At 36.6% G+C, this 20,055-nt stretch overlaps 3 protein-coding genes across 5 annotated transcripts; 1 reads left to right on the forward strand and 2 right to left on the reverse strand.

Annotated features, from left to right (window-relative positions):
- The first annotated feature begins 1,083 nt into the window (after nt 1-1,083).
- Nucleotides 1,084-7,635, forward strand: capu (formin protein cappuccino). Of its 3 annotated transcripts, XM_088045155.1 has the most exons (10): nt 1,084-1,928; nt 1,980-2,162; nt 4,675-4,850; nt 4,897-5,737; nt 5,806-5,832; nt 6,057-6,436; nt 6,485-6,694; nt 6,740-7,064; nt 7,109-7,406; nt 7,453-7,635. In XM_088045155.1, exons 1-10 carry the CDS (start codon nt 1,295-1,297, stop codon nt 7,580-7,582), a joined length of 3,204 nt encoding a protein of 1,067 aa, XP_087901281.1. In that variant the 5' UTR covers nt 1,084-1,294; the 3' UTR covers nt 7,583-7,635. The 3 variants fall into 3 exon arrangements, with proteins under 3 accessions (XP_087901281.1, XP_087901279.1, XP_087901280.1); XM_088045153.1 differs by having other exon boundaries at nt 1,084-2,162; XM_088045154.1 differs by lacking the exon at nt 5,806-5,832 and having other exon boundaries at nt 1,084-2,162.
- A 1,330-nt stretch (nt 7,636-8,965) lies between these two features.
- LOC148168999 (G protein-coupled receptor 143-like) lies at nt 8,966-10,557 on the reverse strand. Its single transcript, XM_088045156.1, has 6 exons — nt 10,199-10,557; nt 10,045-10,156; nt 9,904-9,998; nt 9,681-9,859; nt 9,307-9,634; nt 8,966-9,259 (listed from the first exon to the last, which is right to left on the reverse strand). Exons 1-6 carry the CDS (start codon nt 10,346-10,348, stop codon nt 9,035-9,037), a joined length of 1,089 nt encoding a protein of 362 aa, XP_087901282.1. The 5' UTR covers nt 10,349-10,557; the 3' UTR covers nt 8,966-9,034.
- Nucleotides 10,558-16,219: 5,662 nt separating this feature from the next.
- On the reverse strand, nt 16,220-17,595 carry LOC148169000 (uncharacterized). The gene is made up of 2 exons (XM_088045289.1): nt 16,937-17,595; nt 16,220-16,889 (listed from the first exon to the last, which is right to left on the reverse strand). Exons 1-2 carry the CDS (start codon nt 17,572-17,574, stop codon nt 16,292-16,294), a joined length of 1,236 nt encoding a protein of 411 aa, XP_087901415.1. The 5' UTR covers nt 17,575-17,595; the 3' UTR covers nt 16,220-16,291.
- Nucleotides 17,596-20,055: the final 2,460 nt, after the last annotated feature.

Genomic DNA, 20,055 nt, shown 5'->3' on the forward strand with positions numbered 1-20,055 from the left:
TTAAGTAGAGTTTGTTTTTTTTGCGTAGTGGTAGTGTTAGTGTGTCTTCAAATGCAGGTAAAAGACAATTTTATTCAGGTAAGCAAACCACTTGATACCATTTTATTAGCAGTGCCCTGGAGCCATCTATTCACCAAAACTGACAACTATTCATTACAGGTACCTAACTTATCCCTTCCAAATTCTGCTCATTGCTACAATTTCTTCATTGTAAATCGGCAAATTCTCTGCAGGAAAAATGACGTATAATTGCATTTAATGCTCGTCGTAAATTAACGTGAATCACACTGTATTTCAACACTTTTTTATAAACAGGAGAAAATCTTCCACATATAATAAGAGAAACGTGATAATATTGCTACTTTGACATACTCGGAAACTCCAATATTTCAGCAACCTGTGCCCGCAGCTGAAATTTGACTACACCGCTGAATTCCTTGGAAAATTACGCGTGAAATTAGACCAAATTTAAAGTAATCGATCTCAAATGCGGCAATTTGTGGCCACGTACACATTCAGTTCGAATTTTGAGTGGATTTTGTGCCGACAAACCCAATATCTCTGAACTTGACAATTCTATTAACAAGCCGAATTGAGTCTTGTTAGTACCGAGGAATTCTCTTGCTCATCGTTAAAGAGACCGAAATAAAAGACACGTCTCGTAAACCAAAAGTAGCCATAAAAAGAGAGTTTTCTTTAGATGAAAACCCGGCGCCTCCACCATTTTTGTCAAAATTTCCAATTTTGGAAATTCCCGTTTTCCGTCGCTTGACATTTCCTTCGTTAGCGACGAACCAACAAAACTTGCGATAAATTCTCAAGAAAAGTGAACTTGCGATAAGTCAACAGAGTTAGCTAATAAAATGTAATCAAACTAGAGGCAAACAAACTCGTGTGAAATTAGAAATTACAAGTCTTGCAGTCTATTTTTGGCCCCCGATAAGTTATTTACGCACAGTTCTTTTGTTGGAGGAAAGAATAAATACAAGCGACCTCGAACGACCCCGTTTTATCTCTTGAAATGCTGATACAGTGCAACGAAAACCGAAAGTGTCATTCAAAATTTCAGACCTCTCTCTGTCGCTCGGCGATCGATGAAATGTTGAGGTCATGCGCGGCAGCGCTCCCTCAACCCGAAGTGTCGTTCTCCTCAAATAAAAACTGTGATATTTAGTAAATAGCGTGAAAAATGTAGATTCTAACCGAGCTAGTGCGTTAGTGCAATGTGATTATAAATACGCTTTTGTTGTTCATTTCGAGTTTACCGCTGTTGTTATTAGAATAGTTTAGCGAAATGGGGAACATCCAGGCCGAGCCCAAGCAGCCCAAGTCCTCCAAATCCCAAGGTAAAGTGAAACCCTTGAAGAAGATCCTCGGGAAGCGTGGGAAAGTCGACACTTCCCAATTCACCAGCGTGGTGGTTGAGGAAAAACCGCCCGAACAAAAAAAACTTATCGTCACCGACTCTTGGTGCAAAGTCAACCAGCTCAATGAAACCGATAAGAAAACGAAGACACCACCGTCGAGTTCTGATTCGAATTTCACGGATCCTCAGACACCAATCGGGTTTAACACGGAGATGAACCAATGTTACTACAGTGAGGAGAGCGTCAACTTGGAGGTGGAAGTGCCTAACTTGTCCACGCAAGAAGAGTTCCTTCACAATCTCACTCTTAACAGTTTCAAGTTGAATGAGTATCGCACGCGACATGAAGAAGAGAAAACGAAGAAGTTGAGTAAACTCGGGGTGTCTAGAACCAGCCAGATTAGTCTAGACAGCGACCCGAATGAGAGTTTCGTTTCTGAAAACGTCGAAGTTGTCAACAAGGAGGATGAAGATGGAGGGACGTTGAAGAGGAAGGTGCAACACGACGATGAGAAGATTTCGAAGTTGGCGAAGAGGGAGTCGGAGTATGACTTTACCACCAGTGAGTGGAGAGAGTTTTGGGGTTTTGGGTTTGTTTTAACGGATTTTTTAGGTCATAAGGAGTATAAAAGAAATATGTCGGTGCCGGTTGACCCTATAAAATTGAGTCCGGATGGAGTCGTCTTGAAGAAAGTGGCCTCGTTGACTTTGAACAAGTCAGAGCTTGAATCGAAAATTACGAAGCCTAAGTTCGTACCAGAGAAGCTGGATTTTCAGTTGTACGAAAAATTTGAAGGTTGGTCATGTTAAAGAAAACAATGCACAATGCACAATGACAATGACAATGTTAGGGTCAATAATTATTATTATTGGTAGTTTTTATAGATTTTTTAAAATACTGTCAGAGATAAGTTCATGGTTTTGAATAGAAACGTTTTTCTACGGAATCAATACAAGTCTGAAGTGAGACTGTGCATATTTAATTAAATTGCATATTTAAACGGAAAAGCTATCGGGAAATTTAGATTTTTTTTTGTTATTTTTTATAGGTCAATTATATGAAAATTCGTCGGTTCATTATTTTAGATTCATTTTTTACATGAACTAAATTAGAAATCTTTAAAACAGGAATTCAATATTGAAAATTTACATTCAAGCGAGAAATTTAACGTTGAACTCAAACAATAAAAATTCGAGGACTCATCATTTTAAAAGTGTTTAGAACATTGAAAATTAGTAGATCCCTTCTTTAGAGTAATTTTTTACGGTCAAAAAATTATTGAAGTTTGAACCAAATGAAAGATAATTTATAATTTTTGATTTGTAGAACGAACTTAAAATTTAATTAATTTGATTTGAAAATAAACATTTTTAATATGAGTCTCTCTTTAGAGTTTTAGAATTTAGCACAATTTATTAACGATGAAAAAGTAAACGTGAACGATGAAAAACTGCCTAATTTACCAATTTTAATTAAAAAAATCAAAATTTTTGGTTCGACTTCAAAGTAAAAATTTCTAAAATGAGTCCCTTTTGCCCAAAAGTTTCAAAAAAGTTAATAAACAATAAAAAAGTAATAAGTTTCATCCCCGTACCGGTAAAATTGCTAAAGTTACGAATTTTAATTGCCAAACAATGAAAAATTTGGATTCGATTTCAAAATTAAAATTTCTATAATGGATCCCTATTGCTCCAAAGTTTTACCACAGTAAATAGCAATATAAAAGTGAAAATGTCCAGAAATTTCATCCCTGTAGCGTTCAAACTGTCAAATTTATAAATTTTTATTAATAAAAAATTTTTGGTTTAACTTAAAAATAAAATTTCTAAAATGGGTGCCTTTTGTTCTACAATTTTTCGATTAAACACAGTGAGTGAGCGATGAGAGGGTAATAATTTCCCTAGTTTCATCCCTATAACGTTAAAATTGCCAAAATTACGAATTTTAAATCAACAAAATTAAAAAAAATTGGTTTGATTTGAAAATAAAAATTTCTAAAATGGGTCCCTTTTGCCTTAAAGTTTTAAAATTTACCACAGTTAATTAACAATGAAAAAAATAATAATCTCCAAAAATTTCATTTTGGTAGCCCTAGAACAACCAAATTTACAAATTTTAATTGAAAAAATTCAAAATTTTTCGTTCGACTTTAAGGTATTTTTTTTAAATAGGTGTTTTTTGTTCTAAAATTTTTTGTTTAAACACTGAATAGACGATGAAAAAGTAATCATTTCCCTAAGTTTCATCTCTGTAGCGTTCAAATTGTTAAAGTTACGAATTTTAAATGAATAAAATTGAAAAATTTTGTTCGATTTGAAAGTAAAAATTTCTAAAATCGGTGTTTTTCGCTCGAAAGTTTGGATTTTAACACAGTTAATAAACGAATAAAAAGTAGCAATCTCCATAAATTTCATCCCTGTAGTGTTAAAGTTGCCAAAAATACAAATTTTAAATAAAAAAAAAGAAAAATTTAGTTCCATTTGAAAATCAAAATTCCTAAAGTGAGTACATTTTGTTTTGAAAATTTTCAAATAAACTCAGTAAATAAGCGATAAAAAAGAAATAATTTCCGTAAGTTTCATCCTTGTAGCGTTAAAATTTCGAAAATTACAAATTTTAATTTAATAAAGTTGAAAAAGTTGAGGGAACAAAAATTTTAGAATTTTTCATACTTAGAGAAGAGCAAAAAATCTAAAATTAGGAAAAAATTAGGACAGTCTAAAACAGTCTAAACTAAACTCGCTTTAAGACGTTCTTTTTGGCGTAAAACCATCCAATTCCAACCATAACTGTTGAAGTAATTTACGACGTGAGCTCGTAACCCATTACATGTGTTAATGAGAGATTTATCACACTGATAAGACAGTTAAAGAGCATGTTAAGCTAAAAATGAAGCAATAATTGCACGATACGCATTTCTAATTCCGCGGTTGCCGCTTCACAGATCCTCTAGAAAGCAAACAATTTTTTACCCCACCGTTTTCTTTTTCTCATCGTGAAAGCAAAAAATCCCCAGTCCATGCTGAAGACCCTCTTCATCGGTCGTTTCGTGTAAAATCTGCATATCTAAGAATGTTATCTCTATAGATGTAGATAAAGAATTTTGATAACGCCTAATCTCGATGATAATAAAATAAACCTGCAGACAGATGGTTGTCGCCGACGGGGGAGCGAACCGTTCAGGTAAAATCACTTTCGTTTCTTTGTAAATAAAATTCCGTCCTCGTTAGCTATGCGTTATAAATTTCATTGAATGCTGTGATCACCAACCCATACATCCTTAGATGACTCCACTTTTGCGTTTAAGGTCACATGTTGGTGAATTGGTACCTGTCGGAATTCAATGAAGAACACCATCTATGGCAGTTGCTCAGCGGTCGGGAGCTCAAGTTGTTAACTGTCCAATTCTGCACGCATCTTCTTGCTGCTGGAGTGTTGCGGCAGATTCCGGATAAAGATGTGCCGATGTACAACATCTTCAAGGTTTGTTTAAAGAAAATCTTTCTTTGGGTTAATGGAGGTGTTGCAGCCCGACTGTATGTACTACTGGACGCATGCAGAAACTCCAATGTCCATTCCTCAGACGCCGGGAAGACTCAGCATGGTTTCGTGGCCGCCAACCTCACCATCAGACGTGTTCCTGTCGGCGAGCACCACCGACGCACTTATCGCAACAGAAACACCAGAAGAAGAACCGAGAAACCAGGAATTTAAGACTTCCGCGAGGGATGTTGAAATTTTGGCTCTGGAGGAGGAGATCAACAGACTTAGGCAAGAAATCGACAAGTACAAAACCATGATTGAGATCCAGAATTTGACCATGAAAACCGTGGAAGACTTCAGTTCTCCCGTTGAAGAAGACAAAGTGTTTAAGAGCTGTGATACTAGTTTAAATAAAATGGTGCAGACTGACAGTGAAGCACAAGAAGCACAAACGCAAACTCAGGAACCAGAACGTACAGACGAATCAACCAGCACGAATTCACAAGTTTCTGATTCGTCCACTATGACCATCGAGGTCATGTTGGAGGAACGCGCGGTGCCAACGCCGCCGCCAACGAAACGCACATCGCCATGCACGCCGCTCCCTAGTGTCACGCCTCCACCGCCGCCGCCACTTCCAATAGCCGAGAGCACGCCACAGCCGCCACCGCCACCTCCACCGCCTCCGATGATGGGGGCCGGACCACCTCCTCCCCCGCCGATGATGGGGGCCGGGCCGCCACCTCCTCCCCCGCCACCGATGATGGGTGGTGGAATCCCGCCACCTCCTCCCATGGCAGGGGGACCGCCACCGCCGCCTCCGGTTCCTGGAGGGCCGGCACCGCTGCCCCCGCCGCCAGTCGGGGGTTGGTCGGGACAAAAAGCGGGTAATTATCTGTCGTCTGTCACTAATGTTGTTTTGTTTTACTCAGAAAGCACTTTTTTGTTGAAGTAGTGGTCCCTCCTGTTCCAATCTCCTTAGGTAAGAAGCTTTTATTGCTTCAGTGCTTCGTTGCTTCAAGCTTCATTGGGAAAAACTTCAGTAACTGTTGTACCAAACTCTCTAGAGCCTCAGAAATTCAATCTTCCAAAGCGTTTCTGAGCCTCCAGCAGATCTTAACTATCACTAGGTGGTCCACATCTCTGCGCTTCCACAGCTTTTCGTGCGCCAAATTTATGCGAACAGCACTAATTTTCTGCTTCTAGGACTCCGAAAAGCGACTCTAAATCCAAAAGTCCCGATGAAGCCGCTGTACTGGACCAGAATCATCGCCCCTGTGGAAGCCGACGCTGTTGACTCTCCTTCAACAGCTCTCTGGAGCCAAATCGACGAAGTCCCTCTCTCGGATTTGACCGAATTCTCGGATTTATTCTCCCGGCAAGTCATCACAAGAAAATCAACGGTGAGGAAAGAAGAGAAGAAGACGAAAGTCGAAGCAGTGAAGCTCTTGGACAGCAAGAGATCCCAAAACGTTGGAATTTTAGCCCGGAGTTTGCACGTTGAGTTCCAAGAGATTGAAACCGCGATCTATAATTTTGACACGGCGATTGTTAGTTTAGAGGCGCTCCAACAGATTTACGAAGTGGTAAGTATCAATCACTGTTTCTTTGGTTTGTGAAGATTGTTCCTCCAGAGAGCGACTCCTGAAGAACTGGAACTTATAAAGTCGCACCTCACCACCAACCCGCAGGTTCCTCTAGACAAGCCGGAGCAGTTCCTCTACGACCTGTCGGAAGTATCGAACTTCGCTGACAGGATCTGGTGCTTGATGTTCCAAGTAAACTTCGACGACCTCATCAGTACCATCGAACACAGTCTTACCAACATCAAGACGATCTGTGAAGTACGCCAGTCAACACCCCCATTCCAATCACAACTTCTTTTGTAGTTTCTGGTACACAACGTGGAGCTCAAAGAAGTTCTCTCCATCATTCTAACACTTGGGAATTACATGAATGGAGGCAACATGTCGCGTGGTCAAGCCGACGGCTTCGGTCTTGACATCCTCTCGAAGTTGAAAGACGTGAAATCCAAAGACTCCAAGATGACGCTTCTGCATTACATCGTGAAAGTTTACTTGAAGAAATACGAAAATCCGTTTGAGTTGACGATGGCGTTGCCCGTACCAGAACCTGGAGATATTCGCAGAGCTGCAGCCGTCAACTTCGACGAGGTGAAGCTGGAAATAGAGAAACTAGAGAAGCAACTTTCTGGTAAGACGCTCCGAAGAAGTCACCACTATAAAATGAGTTTTTAGAGTGCGAAAAGAAAACGCAGAAAGTTGTCGAGGCGTCAAATTCCGAAAACTTGCAGCCTTTCAAAGACAAGATGACGCTGTTCTTGGAGACGTCCAAGAAGCAGTTATCGACCGAACTCGAGCATTTGGAGACGTGCAAAGTTAAGTTTTTGGAAACCATGAAGTTTTATCTGTTCAAACCGAAGAAGGGAGCTCTGGAGGAGTTTCCTCCAAACGCGTTCTTTGAGTTGTGGCTGCCGTTTTGTGAGGACTTTAAAGACATTCTAAAGAAAGAGATTATCAGGATGGAAACTGAAAAGTAAGGAATGTCAAACAGTGGCGGGTGATTGTAATTTTGGTTGTAGGATCCAAGAGTTGAAGAAGCGCGGTCAGGAGAGGCCGTCCGAAACTGTGAAGATGCGACAGAACGGTCTTAAAGCTAAAATAAAAAAGTTACAAGCAAAGAACGCGTCGGAAGTCGAGACCAAAAATTGATTGTGTTTTGTATATTTTTATGTTGTATAATTTACACATTAAATTATTTAAAAAAACGATCAACAATAGCTTCTAATCCCATTAGAGTTACATGGTATTGACTGCCTGTGCAAAATCATAAATTTTTTGAGTAACAGGGACGGATTTTAGAAATTTTCGTTTTCAAAACGAGTCAAAAATTTACAATATTTTCCATTCGGATCTGTAATTTTGGTACCTTTAATACTACGACAATGAAATTTGGAGAGATTATTATTTTCGACTTATTGACTGTCTATACCAAATTTAAAATTTTTTGAGCAACAGAGACGGATTTTCGAAATTTCCATTTTCAGGATGAGCCAAAATTTTAAATATTTTCCTTTCGCATAATGTAATTGTAGTAATTGTGATGCTAGGACAACGAAATTTATAAAAATTACTACTTTCAACTTACTGACTATCTGTGCCAAATCTTAAATTTTTTAAGCAACAGGGACGAATTTTAGAAATTTTTATTTTCAAAACGAGTCAAAAATTTACAATATTTTCCATTCGGACCTGTAATTTTGGTAATTTTAAAGCAACGACAATGAAATTTGGAGAGATTATTATTTTCGACTTATTGACTGTCTATACCAAATTTAAAATTTTTTGAGCAACAGAGACGGATTTTCGAAATTTCCATTTTCAGGATGAGCCAAAATTTTAAATATTTTCCTTTCGCATATGTAATTTTAGTAATTGTGATGCTAGGACAACGAAATTTATAAAAATTACTACTTTCAACTTACTGACTATCTGTGCCAAATCTTAAATTTTTTAAGCAACAGGGACGAATTTTAGAAATTTTTATTTTCAAAACGAGTCAAAAATTTACAATATTTTCCATTCGGATCTGTAATTTTGGTACCTTTGATACTACGACAATGAAATTTGGAGAGGTTCCTATTTTCGAACTATTGACTGTCTGTGCCAAATCTTAAATTTTTTAAGCAACAGGAACGGATTTTAGAATTTTTTATTTTCAAGACGAGCCAAAAATTTGCAATATTTTCCATTCGGACCTGTAATTTTGGTAATTTTGAGGCTACGACAATGAAATTTACAGAGATTACTATTTTCGACTTATTGACTGTCTATGCCAAATTTTAAATTTTTTGACCAACAGAGACGGATTTTAGAAATTTTTATTTTCAATAAGAGCCAAAAATTTCCAATATTTTCCATTCGGAGTTGTAATTTTAGTAATTTTGATGCTACTGCAATAAAATTTCGACAGATTACTATTTGTAACTTGTTTATTGTCTGTTTCAAATCCCAATTTTTTTGAGCAACTGGGAGCGATTTTAAAAAAATTTATTTTTAAGACGAGCCAAAAATTTCCTGTGAAGATACGACAGATTGGTCTTATTGTTTTGTAAATTTTTATGTTGTATAATAATTTACACATGAAATTTAAAAAAAAAACGATCACCAATAGCTTCTAAAACCGTTAACACTCTGCGCGTTACGTAACAGCGGAAGAATTTCTTCCCTCGCGCTGCTGGTTAACGAATCTTGACTGGCATTCCCACTCCGCGCACTTGGAAACGACCCCTCAACTTTCCTCCACGGAAGAATAATCTTCTCAGAACCATTTCTCCACCTCCTGTACACCATACAGTTAAAAAGCGCCTGAAGAGGATTCATGAACGCCTAAAAAAAAACAATTAACACTCCATCAACTCCCGTTGTCTTCTTACCATGATGTACCACAAAGAGATGATCCACTCTGCTGGTAGATCAAACCACAAAGTCCACAGAAGGATTCCGTTGAGGAGGTTCGGAAGCCAACACAAATAAAACACGAAATTTATCACAGAAAATTTGATTTTGATGGCGTCGAGGATCTCTCTTTCACGACTGGTAAACTGTCCGGAGGCGCTGGTGATGATGTACTCCATGTCTTTGGAGGAGTGACGGTAGAGGTACGGATTGGCGACCATGACGGTGGCGATGGGGGCGTAAGTCGCGATGTAATTCGGTAAGATGCGGAGGATTGCAGATCTTAAGGACGTGTTGGTGTGGCAGCTGAAAAAAACTTGCAGGTGTGGTAGAGGTGATCTGAAGAACTCACTTGGCGTCTGGATAATACAGGAGCGACAATCCCGTTATGGTGAGCACCGCCGGGAGCGCCCACACCACCACGTGGTAATAAAACGTCCTGGGAGCTTGTTCCTTCAGGATGAACCGCATATCTATGGCATAAATCAGCGTCCATATCCACGTCGCGGTGTAAAAATACTGGATCAACGCCTGGAAGAGACAATAAGACGCCACCAACTCCACCACCGACTTACTGAGGAAATGGCGCAGAAAACCACACTGGAGTCGTCCTCCACCGCCGGCATGATATTCTTGTAACTCATCCAAATCGTCGACCTTGCGAACACTCCTAGGCTTATTTTTAACACTTATCAGTTGAGATAACGCGGGCTTACCGAAAGACGCCAAGAGGTCCGCTATAGCCAACCAGACTATGATTTTTCTCCCTCGTTCAGCGGAGAACGACAGCCATCGGTGGCGATTCGAGAACTCCTGTCTTGGCAGGATCTAAAAGCACACTTAGAAGAGCAAACAAAGACACTTTCTCACCTGATAAACGGCGCCGAAGATCCCGAGACACGAAGAGAAGAGACACACGGCGTTGTACGCATCAGTGTTAAACTCTTGCATAATTGTAACGGCCATATCTGTGCCATTTCCATGATGGCAACAGAAAGTCTGGATGGTCGGATCGGCCATTTTTCGAAGCCATAGAACTCGCTGCTACTGAAGAAACCACATTATCGGAGTAAAAAGTGTCAGGTTCGTTGGAATTCGATATCTGTACGAGGAAAGATTTATTTGCACGAGATTATCGTGAGCTGTGATAAGTTGAATTTTTTGTAAACAGAGAGCAGAGTCGGACTCAGTGAAAGGAAACGACTTTAATTAGAGTTATTTCACGGAAAATTCTGTGTTCCGGTACACGAATATGCACAATGTCATAATGCAAGGCTATTCCGCGATAGATGTGGGATGGAATGGGAAATGGTTTTTAGTGTCTTCCTATCTCGTTTTCTATAATACTTTTGTGTTGTTTCTGTCTTTTTCTTTTTGACGTAATAGTTATTAAAATATGTTAACTCAGAATCGTGAATATCTAAGACGGTGCTAATGGAATTAGAGGTAACAAGATAAGTTTAGAAAAGTGGCATTTTAGTGGAGCGGAACGACTACAGGAATTAATATTTACATAACAGGGTCCAAAAGTGACAAATTTCGCACGAAAAGGAATTAGGATGAAAGACGAGCCAAACATGTTCAATATTTTTCATTCGGACATGTAATTTTAACAGTCTTGATGTTAGGGCGATAAAATTTGGAGAAATTACTACTTATCACTTGTTTATTGTTTGTTCCAAAGCCCAAATTTTTTCAGTAACAGAGATGGATTTTAGAAATTTTCGTTTTTAAGTCGAGCCAAAATTTTCCTACATTTTCCATTCGGATCTGCAATTTTGGTAGTTTTGACGCTACGGTAATGAAATTTGGAGAGATTATTATTAGTAACTTGTTTATTGTCTGTTCCAAAGCTCAATTTTTTTTAAGTAATAGAGACGGATTTTATAAACTTTTATTTTCAAGCCGAGCGTAAAATTTTTAATACTTTTCCATTCGGAGTTGTAATTTTAGTAGTTTTGAAGCTAGAGTAACGAAATTTGGAGGGATTACTGTTTTCAACTTTTTTGATTATCTGTGCCAAATTTTGAACTTTTTAAGCAATAGAAACGGATTTTAGAAACTTTCATTTTCAAGACGAGCCAAAAATTTCCAATGTTTTTCATGCGAACCTGTAATTTTGGTAGTTTTAATACTACGACAATGAAATTTGGAGAGATTACTATTTTCACACATATTGACTGTCTGCCTTAAATCCCAAATTTTTAAAGCAACAGAGACGGATTTTAGAAATTTTTATTTTCAAGATGAGCCAAAAGTTTCTAATATTTACCATTCGGAGCTGTAATTTTCGTAGTTTTGATACTAGGACAACAAAATTTAGAGAGACTACTATTTTCTACTTATGTGACTATGTGTCATAATTCGTAAATTTTGGACCAACGCAAACGGATTTTAAAAATTCTTATTTTCAAAACGTCTCAAAATTTACAATATTTTCCATTCAGACATGTAATTTTGATAGTTTTATTGTTAAGGCTATGAAATTTGGAGAGACTAGTAGCTATGTCCTGTCGAGTGTCTGTTTTAAATCCCAAATATTGTGGGCATTAGGGACGGATTTTAAAAATTTTTATTTTCAAGACAAACCAAAAATTTCCAAGATTTACCATTTGCAAATTTGGAGAAACTACTATCTTTGACTTATTGATTGTCTGTGTCAAATCTTACATTTTTTAAGCAACAGATTTTAAAGATTTTATTAGAAATTTTCAATTTCAAGACGAACCAGAAATTTTCAATATTTTCTATTCGAACCTGCAATTGTAGTAATTTTGACGCTACGGCAATAAAATTTAGAGAGATTATTATTTTTAACCTACCAACTATCTCTCTCAAATTACAAATTGTTTAAGCAACTGAGCCGGATTTTAGAAATTGTTATTTTTAAGACAAGCCAGTATTTTAACTTCCAATATTTTCCATTCGGTTTTGACGCTAGAGCAACAAAATTATATTGTTTGATTCTTTTTGCCCATAATTTTTAATTAGCTTAAATATATGAGAGTTTTGTAGCCCATGAATGAATGGTTACGATCAAGTTGGCAGTGGGTGCGTTTTTTATGATAAAAACAGCAATGATAACGATAATGCGAGCCAATGAATAAATTCTTTTTTTGGGTTTAATCCTACTATTTTATTATAAGAAATGGGTGGACTTTATATCAAATTTTCTAAAAATTATAGGAGATATTTTATTTTATTTATTTATTATAAAACTAGTTGTATAATGAGTACTTTATGCTCCTTTAATAACGCATTTTTTCATTATGCAAGAAGTTATGTAATAGAGCTTATTAAACAACTAAAATAGGTCATATAATTGTTCTTTAACAACGCGGTCATAAAGATATTTTTAACAACATGAATGTTAATAGAAAATAAGCACTTTTTAAGCGCATATTTATTGGTTCCGGGAAATTAATTTTTTGTATAGAATGTTCTATCTTCAAAAAACAATTTTTAGTGACATTTATTCTGACACCAAAAATCGTGCTATAATAAATAGGTACCAAAAATCGATTACGAACCAACATAGATGGTACTTTTAATTAAATAAATGCCGAAATATATAAAATAGTAATTTTTAATATCTTTAATCGATGCTATTAAAATAAATGTCAGCATAACAATTATTACAGCCCTAGGACTGTAATGGACTACATTACGCATATATGTATAATTTTGTGCTAGCAGATAAAATTTTGTATGCCATTCGGATTGTAACTACTCAATACGGTACACGACAACTTATGAGTACCATAATGACTTTTCTTGCCATTCTTATCGTATATAAAAATTGTTATTAAAATGGCCTAGAATATAGTTCACATGTGATTAAAATAATGACTAAAATGACATGACAAAGCTTTTATAGACGTCTTGATAGGTATCAAATCCATTATATCCATTAAATTTTAATTCTAAGCATGCCATGCATTTTGACTTTTTATCAAGTGGCCTTTTTATCAAGTGACCTGAATTTTGTTTTCAAAGCCAACTGCAACTCAAAATTTAATGAATCAAACATTTTCTTTAATTCAAAAAAAATTCTCATAGATAATAAATCAATATTTAGGCGTGGAGTTTAGAAAAACATGCACAACGACATTCCCTTAAATCATTTATTTAAAAATGAAACATTTCTCTCTAAAATGGCTCCGAACAGTCCCCGTTATGGTCCTTTAATTGTCCTTGAGGACATCCACTCTGAATATCAAACGCGTTCTTCGTTTGAATCGAAACATTCTTCTTTTCCACCCATTTCGCCTCTTCTCCCGGTCTCTTCTGTCCATCATTGAACACCACTTTATCCTCACCTTGCTGATGACCCGCAGCCGCATCCTCCTTAGTCCCATTTAGTCGTCTTCCCTCTTTTTCCACATTTCCGCTGCTTGACTTGTTGGCATGGATCAGCTGTGTCACTTCTTCTTGTGGAAACTTCGAAGTCGCGTTATTGAAGAAAACACAGCACGTGCCGGAAATCCCATCTTTGGTTTCGAAAGGAACAACTTTACACTTGATGGTTTCACTGTGAGCGACGATGAAGTTAGCTAACGACACTAAAGACAGCAATGAGAGTTTCATTTTGAGGAGTTGAAGGTAAACTGGTTGTGACGGTGCAAAGCGAGGTTTTAAGTAATGTTTGAGTTGCAAACAGAGAAATTGTGTTTACTGGGGTCTGGGAGGTGACGGCGGATGTTCCGCTTTGCACAAATGTGCGTTTAATTGGCCGAGAATTATGGAAAATTAAGCGGATTGGAGGCGAGATTTTTGGATGATTTGTACAGGAAGTTTTGATAAATGGGTGGTTTTTGCCGCAAAACGCATTTTTCTTGTTGGGAAAATCCTATGTTGAGTTAAATGTCTAGTTTCTGAAGAATCACGTCATGTAAAAAACCTTGTCCAAACGGTTATATAATATGAATATTCTTGGTTCTCGGGAAAAATTGCATTATACATGTTCTGGCGAGGAGTGGTGCAAGATTTGGGTACACAATACGTAAAACTAGCTTTTCTGACGTGATAATAAAATCAATAAAAATGAGTTGTTTCAACTGAAGTGGGTCACATTTTTTCACCCAAATTCTACGAAACTTTTGGTCAGAATGCTTTACTTTATAAAAAACACTGAAATGGGTGTTAATCTTAAAAATGTCAAAAATTTCGAATATTTTCGGACAAGTAATTTTGGCAGTTTTAATGATAGCACAATAAAATTTGAGAAGATTACTATTTTAGACTTATTGACTGACTGTCTCAAATATTAAATTTTTTGAGCAACAGGGACGGATTTTAAAAATTTTCATTTGTAAGTTGAGCCGAAAATTTACAATATGTTCCATCCGGATCTGCAATTTTGGTAATTTTGATGCTAGGACAATGAAATTTGGCAAGATTACTATTTTTGACTTATTAGTTATGTCTCCTAAATGCCAATTTTTTGGAGCAACAGGAACGGATTTCAGAAATTTTCATTTTTAAGACGAACCAAAAATTTCGAATATTTTCTATTCGGACCTGTAATTTTCGTAGTTTTAATCCTAGGACTACGAAATCTGGAAATTTTACTATTTGTTGACTTACTGACGGTCTGTGCCAAATTTTAATTTTTTTTTAAGCAACAGAACCAGATTTTAAAAATTTTCATTTTTAAGACGAGCCAAAAATTTAGAATACTTTCCATTCGGAAATGTAATTTTTTTAGTTTTAATGCTAGGACAACGAAATTTGGGGAGATTACTATTTTAAAATTACTGACTGTTTGTGCCAAATCTTATATTGTTTAAGCAACAGAGACAAATTTTAGAAATTTTCATTTTCAAGGTGAGCCAAAAATTTCCAATATTTCGCATTTGGAGCAGTAATTTTCATTGTTTTAAAGATAGGGCAACGAAATTTGAAAAGAATACTATTTTCAACTTATTCAGTGTCTGCGCCAAATCTTAATTTTTTAAGCAACAGGGGCAGATTTTAAAAATTTTCATTTTAAGACGAGCCAAAAATTTCCAATATTTTCCATTTTAACACTACGACAATGAAATTTAGAGAGATTACTATTTTCGACTTACTGACTGTCTGTGCTAAATCTTAAATTTTTCGAGCAACAGGGAGGAATTTTAGAAATTTTCGTCTTCAAGACAAGTCAAAAATTTTGAATATTCTCCATTCGGACCTTTAATTTTGGTAATTTTGATGCTACGACAATGAAATTTGAACAGATTACTATTTTCAACTTACTGACTTCTGTGCTAAATCTTAATTTTTTTGAGCCACAGGGACAAATTTTAGAAATTTTCGCCTTCAAGACAAGTCAAAAATTTTGAATATTCTCCATTCGGACCTTTAATTTTGGTAATTTTGATGCTACGACAATTAAATTTGGACAGATTACTATTTTCGACTTATTGAGTGTCTGTGTCCAATTTTAAATTTGAAAACAGGGACGGATTTTAGAAATTTTCATTTTCAAGACGTCTGACAATAAGTATCCTTTTTGCTTAGATGCAACAAATCAGCCACAAGAAAAAATGACTTTTTAATCTTGTGGAAATTTAAAAAGCACTTGAAAAATGTTTGTTTAAACACAAATGTCGCTTTCTTTCATTTCATTTTGTCCACCAACACTCGCTGATTTTGAATATTTCTGACAGACTAGTGCGACCCGGAAATTTTCCATAAGAGAAATACCAGCATTGGAGATTTTCTCGCTAATGATATACAAACACTATTATTAGCTCGCTTCTTACATAATTTATAATTAACATAGTCAGATTCTTCCACGAGAAGCAATTTATCTCATTTTTTGTACACACCTTAATGGTGGATGCGCCTTAACAAATTAAATTTTGTTGCGGTCGCAATTTTTCAATTTTTAATAAAACACAACAATAATATTCAGAATTTATTCCCAAACTGCAATAACACGTTACTAGAGACCATTAAACCAGATTATAATCCATCTTAATAAACTTGAACTTGAGGAACCGTGTTGTAACCTTGAATGTAGTTAGGTTGGTAAGACCTGTAGCTTCCGTAAGGTTGGTAGAAGCTGTATCTTTCGTAAGGTTGGTCATAGTAAGAGCTTACACCTTTGTATTGCCCGTACTGTCCGTACTGTCCATATTGTGGGACTCCCAACAACCGTTGGAGACTGAGAGGAACGCTGCTGTAAGATGGAACGCCGTATTGTCCGATTCTTCCCAAACCGTACGACTGTCCATACTGGCTCACTTGAGGAAGGACTCTACTGTATCCATACCCTTGCAATTGTTGGACGGTGTCAACAAGTTGACCGAGTTCTTGTTGTTCGAGTTGTTGGACTTCGGAGAGTTGAGCGATTTGCTGTTGTTCAATTGCTTGTTGGACACCGGAAACTCCTCCACCTTGGATTTGGTTGAGTTCCTCGATGGATTGGATGTTTCTTTGGAGTTGTTCTTTTACTTCTTCCAGCTGTTGGATGGCTTGTTCTCTTTGTTGGATGGTTTGGATGGGTTGTACGCCGGAGACAAATTGGTTTTGGCCGATGAGTTGTCTCAAAAGAGGGTTTCCACTGAGATATCTACAGTAAAATTAGTTTCTTTTGTGGTGTTGAAATAAGAGACTTACCTAGAATAGTATGTGCTCTGAGGAAGAGATTGGTAACCACTCAAGTACCGTCCGTACAACTGTTGGTTAGCCATCAAGTTTGAAGGCAACATCCTGGTCAACAAGGGGTTGGCATAAGGGATGTACGATGGTCGTTGGTACAAAGAATACAAAGAATCTCCTTGAGGGTAGTAGCCACGGGACACTCCAGGTTGTTCCAATCCTTGGAGCAAAGAGTAGACCTGAGGGCTGATCTCACCGTTGGCGACAGCTCCAGAGATCCTCTTCAAAAGACTTTGGTATTGAGCATCGCTGACTGGGCCTTGAAACTCTCCCAAGATTCCCGAAAGAACATCTCCTTGGCTCTGCTTAGACTTGGAGGATCCCCTCTTCGCTCTGTATTCGTCACCATACCACTGGTTGTCCTCTTGCCAGTTGTTGTCAACCTGAATCCTCTTCGTAGGAATGTTAGGTCCAGAAATGGCAATCTCGATGTTTCCTTGTCCGTTAAGTCCAACTTCTTTGGTGATGGCGACTCGCTTACCAGTAGGTGACGTGATCAAGATGGTACCATTGTCGTCAACGGTGATGTTCCTGTTCTTGTACACTGTAGAAGCAGTGCAAAGAAGGGCGAAGCTGGCAAGAAGAAGAAACTTCATTTTTACTTGTTGGCTGTGGCTGATGTGAAGACATGCTGGACGGTGGTACTTTTATATTCAATTTAATCGCATTTTCATCATGTCAAAGGTGGTTTACCCTTGTTTATTAATTATTGTAAAAATATGTTTTTAACACTTAGGTTCAAATGGTATCTGCTGATGAAGATAGGAAAAACAATAAACTAGTCTGAGGAGTTATCTAGCTGGAGAAGTGAGTGCGAGGGCATTTTTTTGGGGGGCGATAAAAATCCGCATTCGGAGATTAATGACCTTATCTCGTTATGTAACGCAAAAGGGTTCAGCCTGGGAAGTTTGTTGTTTCTCTCTGATAACATTGCAAAGGGTTGCATCATTTCCGGTGCAAGTTCACAATTATTTGTTTACATTTTTTCACACGGAAATATCCGTTTATTAAAGAGGCACCCCCCAAATTGTAATAATAGATTCTTCTCATTGGTCCAACCACCCTATTTTAGGGGTGGCTTTACGTTTTACGTGACATTCTTTCGCTTCATTCATTAGCCCGGTCAATAACCGTAATAATCTCTTATTAATTATTTTAATAATATTTTGTTTGGGTTAGTGATGATTACTGATTGCCACCAATGAGTTTCTGATGAAATTTTCACAAGTTTTTTCTCATATGACACCGACACTTCGCCGTGCAAAAAATGTGATAATTACGATAAGACTGATTAATATGGAAATTATCTATTTATTAATAACTAAAACGATTTCAGAGTCTGATGATTACAACTGAAGACGTAAATCTGCGGTTCCTGTCAGTGCAATTTGAGGCCTAAAACACCCCTTCTTAGAGGTGAGGTTTGACGTTTGGCGAATTTTAAAAAAAATCATTTGCAAGATCAGACAAAATTTTTTAATATTTTCCATTGTACATGTAATTTTGGTAGTTTTGATGCTACGACAATGAAATTAAGAGAGATTACTATTTTTGACTTACTGACTTTCTGCGCTAAATCTTAAATTTTTTGAACAACAGGGACGAATTTTAGAAAATTTTATTTTCAAAACGAGCCAAAAATTTCCAATATTTTCCATTCGGACCAGTAATTTTAGTATTTATTTTTGAGGCTACGACAATGAAATTTGGAGAGATTACTATTTTCGACTTATTGACTGTCTGTGCTAAATCTTAAATTATTTGAGCAACAGGGACGAATTTTAGAAGTTTTCGTCTTTAAGCCGAGTTAAAAATTTTGAATATTTTCCATTTCATACATACAGGGTGTCCCAGAATTCGCGCCCCAGAGAGCAAGAGAGGGTGCCGACAGCAATACACATGGTAAATTTCAAAACAAAAATTGACTAAGTTTAATAGTTAGTATTCGAGAACTGATAAAAAGTTAACAACCAATCCCAAAAGCTTATTCGAGAAGTGGAGTAAATGGCCATCCCAATTTCCTAGGCAACGAGAGTCTAATGCTTAACTGACCAATGGATGATAGTTTTTGTCCATAGTTACCAATTTTCAAATTCTGTTCGGCTTCGGGATTGGCTACAGTTTTTTTGTCTTATCTCGGTTATTTTTTGAGTTAAATAATTATGGTTCCAAAATTTTTTGTTCAGAATTGTTGCCTCCATAAGCCCTTTCTCTCTGGGGCGCAAGTTCTGGGACACCCTGTATAATGTTGGTAGTTTTGATGGTAGAACTACAAAATTTAGAGAGATTACTATCTTCGACTTATTAATTGTCTGTGTCAAATTTTAAATTTTTTGAGGAACAGGGACGGATTTTAGAAATTTTCATTTTCAAGGTCAGTCAAAAATTTAGAATATTTTTCATTCAGCCATGTAATTTTTTTAGTTTTAATGCTAGGACAACGAAATTTAGGGAGATTACTATTTTAAACCTATTGACTGTCTGGGCTAAATCTTAAATTATTTGAGCAACAGGGACAAATTTTAGAAATTTTCGTCTTTAAGACGAGTTAAAAATTTTGAATATTTTCCATTCATACATATAATGTTGGTAGTTTTGATGGTAGAACTACGAAATTTAGAGAGATTACTATCTTCGACTTATTAATTGCCTGTGTCAAATCTTAAATTTTTTGAGGAACAGGGACGGATTTTAGAAATTTTCATTTTCAAGGTCAGCCAAAAATTTAGAATATTTTTCATTCAGCCATGTAATTTATTTAGTTTTAATGCTAGGACAACGAAATTTGGGAAGATTACTATTTTAAACCTATTGACTGTCTGTGCTAAATCTTAAATTTTTTGAGCAACAGGGACAAATTTTATAAATTTTCGTTTTCAAGACGAGTCAAAATTTTTGAATATTCTCCATTCGGATCTGTAATTTTCGTAATTTTGATGCTACAACAAATAAAAATTCAACAAACTGACAAGGAATTGACAGATTGCGTGAGATTTCCTCGTGAAAGTTTGCTGTGATTGACTAACTTAAAAAAATAAATTATGTCTAATTGGTCAAAATTATGGTGAGTTGAATTC

The sequence above is a fragment of the Gnatocerus cornutus genome, chromosome 9, assembly GCF_029298725.1.
Source record: "Gnatocerus cornutus isolate USDA-ARS CGAHR chromosome 9, icGnaCorn1.1, whole genome shotgun sequence".
NCBI lineage: Eukaryota > Metazoa > Arthropoda > Insecta > Coleoptera > Tenebrionidae > Gnatocerus > Gnatocerus cornutus.

Coding starts and splice junctions, on each gene's coding strand:
- LOC148168999 (XM_088045156.1), bottom strand. CDS start 10,348: ATGGCCGATCCGACCATCCAGACTTTCTGTTGCCATCATGGAAATGGC. Junction 10,157..10,198: donor TCTTCGGCGCCGTTTATCAG/GTGAGAAAGTGT, acceptor GTGTGCTTTTAG/ATCCTGCCAAGACAGGAGTT. Junction 9,635..9,680: donor CTGTATTATCCAGACGCCAA/GTGAGTTCTTCA, acceptor AGTTTTTTTCAG/CTGCCACACCAACACGTCCT.
- capu (XM_088045153.1), top strand. CDS start 1,295: ATGGGGAACATCCAGGCCGAGCCCAAGCAGCCCAAGTCCTCCAAATCC. Junction 4,851..4,896: donor CGATGTACAACATCTTCAAG/GTTTGTTTAAAG, acceptor GAGGTGTTGCAG/CCCGACTGTATGTACTACTG. Junction 7,065..7,108: donor ACTAGAGAAGCAACTTTCTG/GTAAGACGCTCC, acceptor ATGAGTTTTTAG/AGTGCGAAAAGAAAACGCAG.
- LOC148169000 (XM_088045289.1), bottom strand. CDS start 17,574: ATGAAGTTTCTTCTTCTTGCCAGCTTCGCCCTTCTTTGCACTGCTTCT. Junction 16,890..16,936: donor CAGAGCACATACTATTCTAG/GTAAGTCTCTTA, acceptor ATTTTACTGTAG/ATATCTCAGTGGAAACCCTC.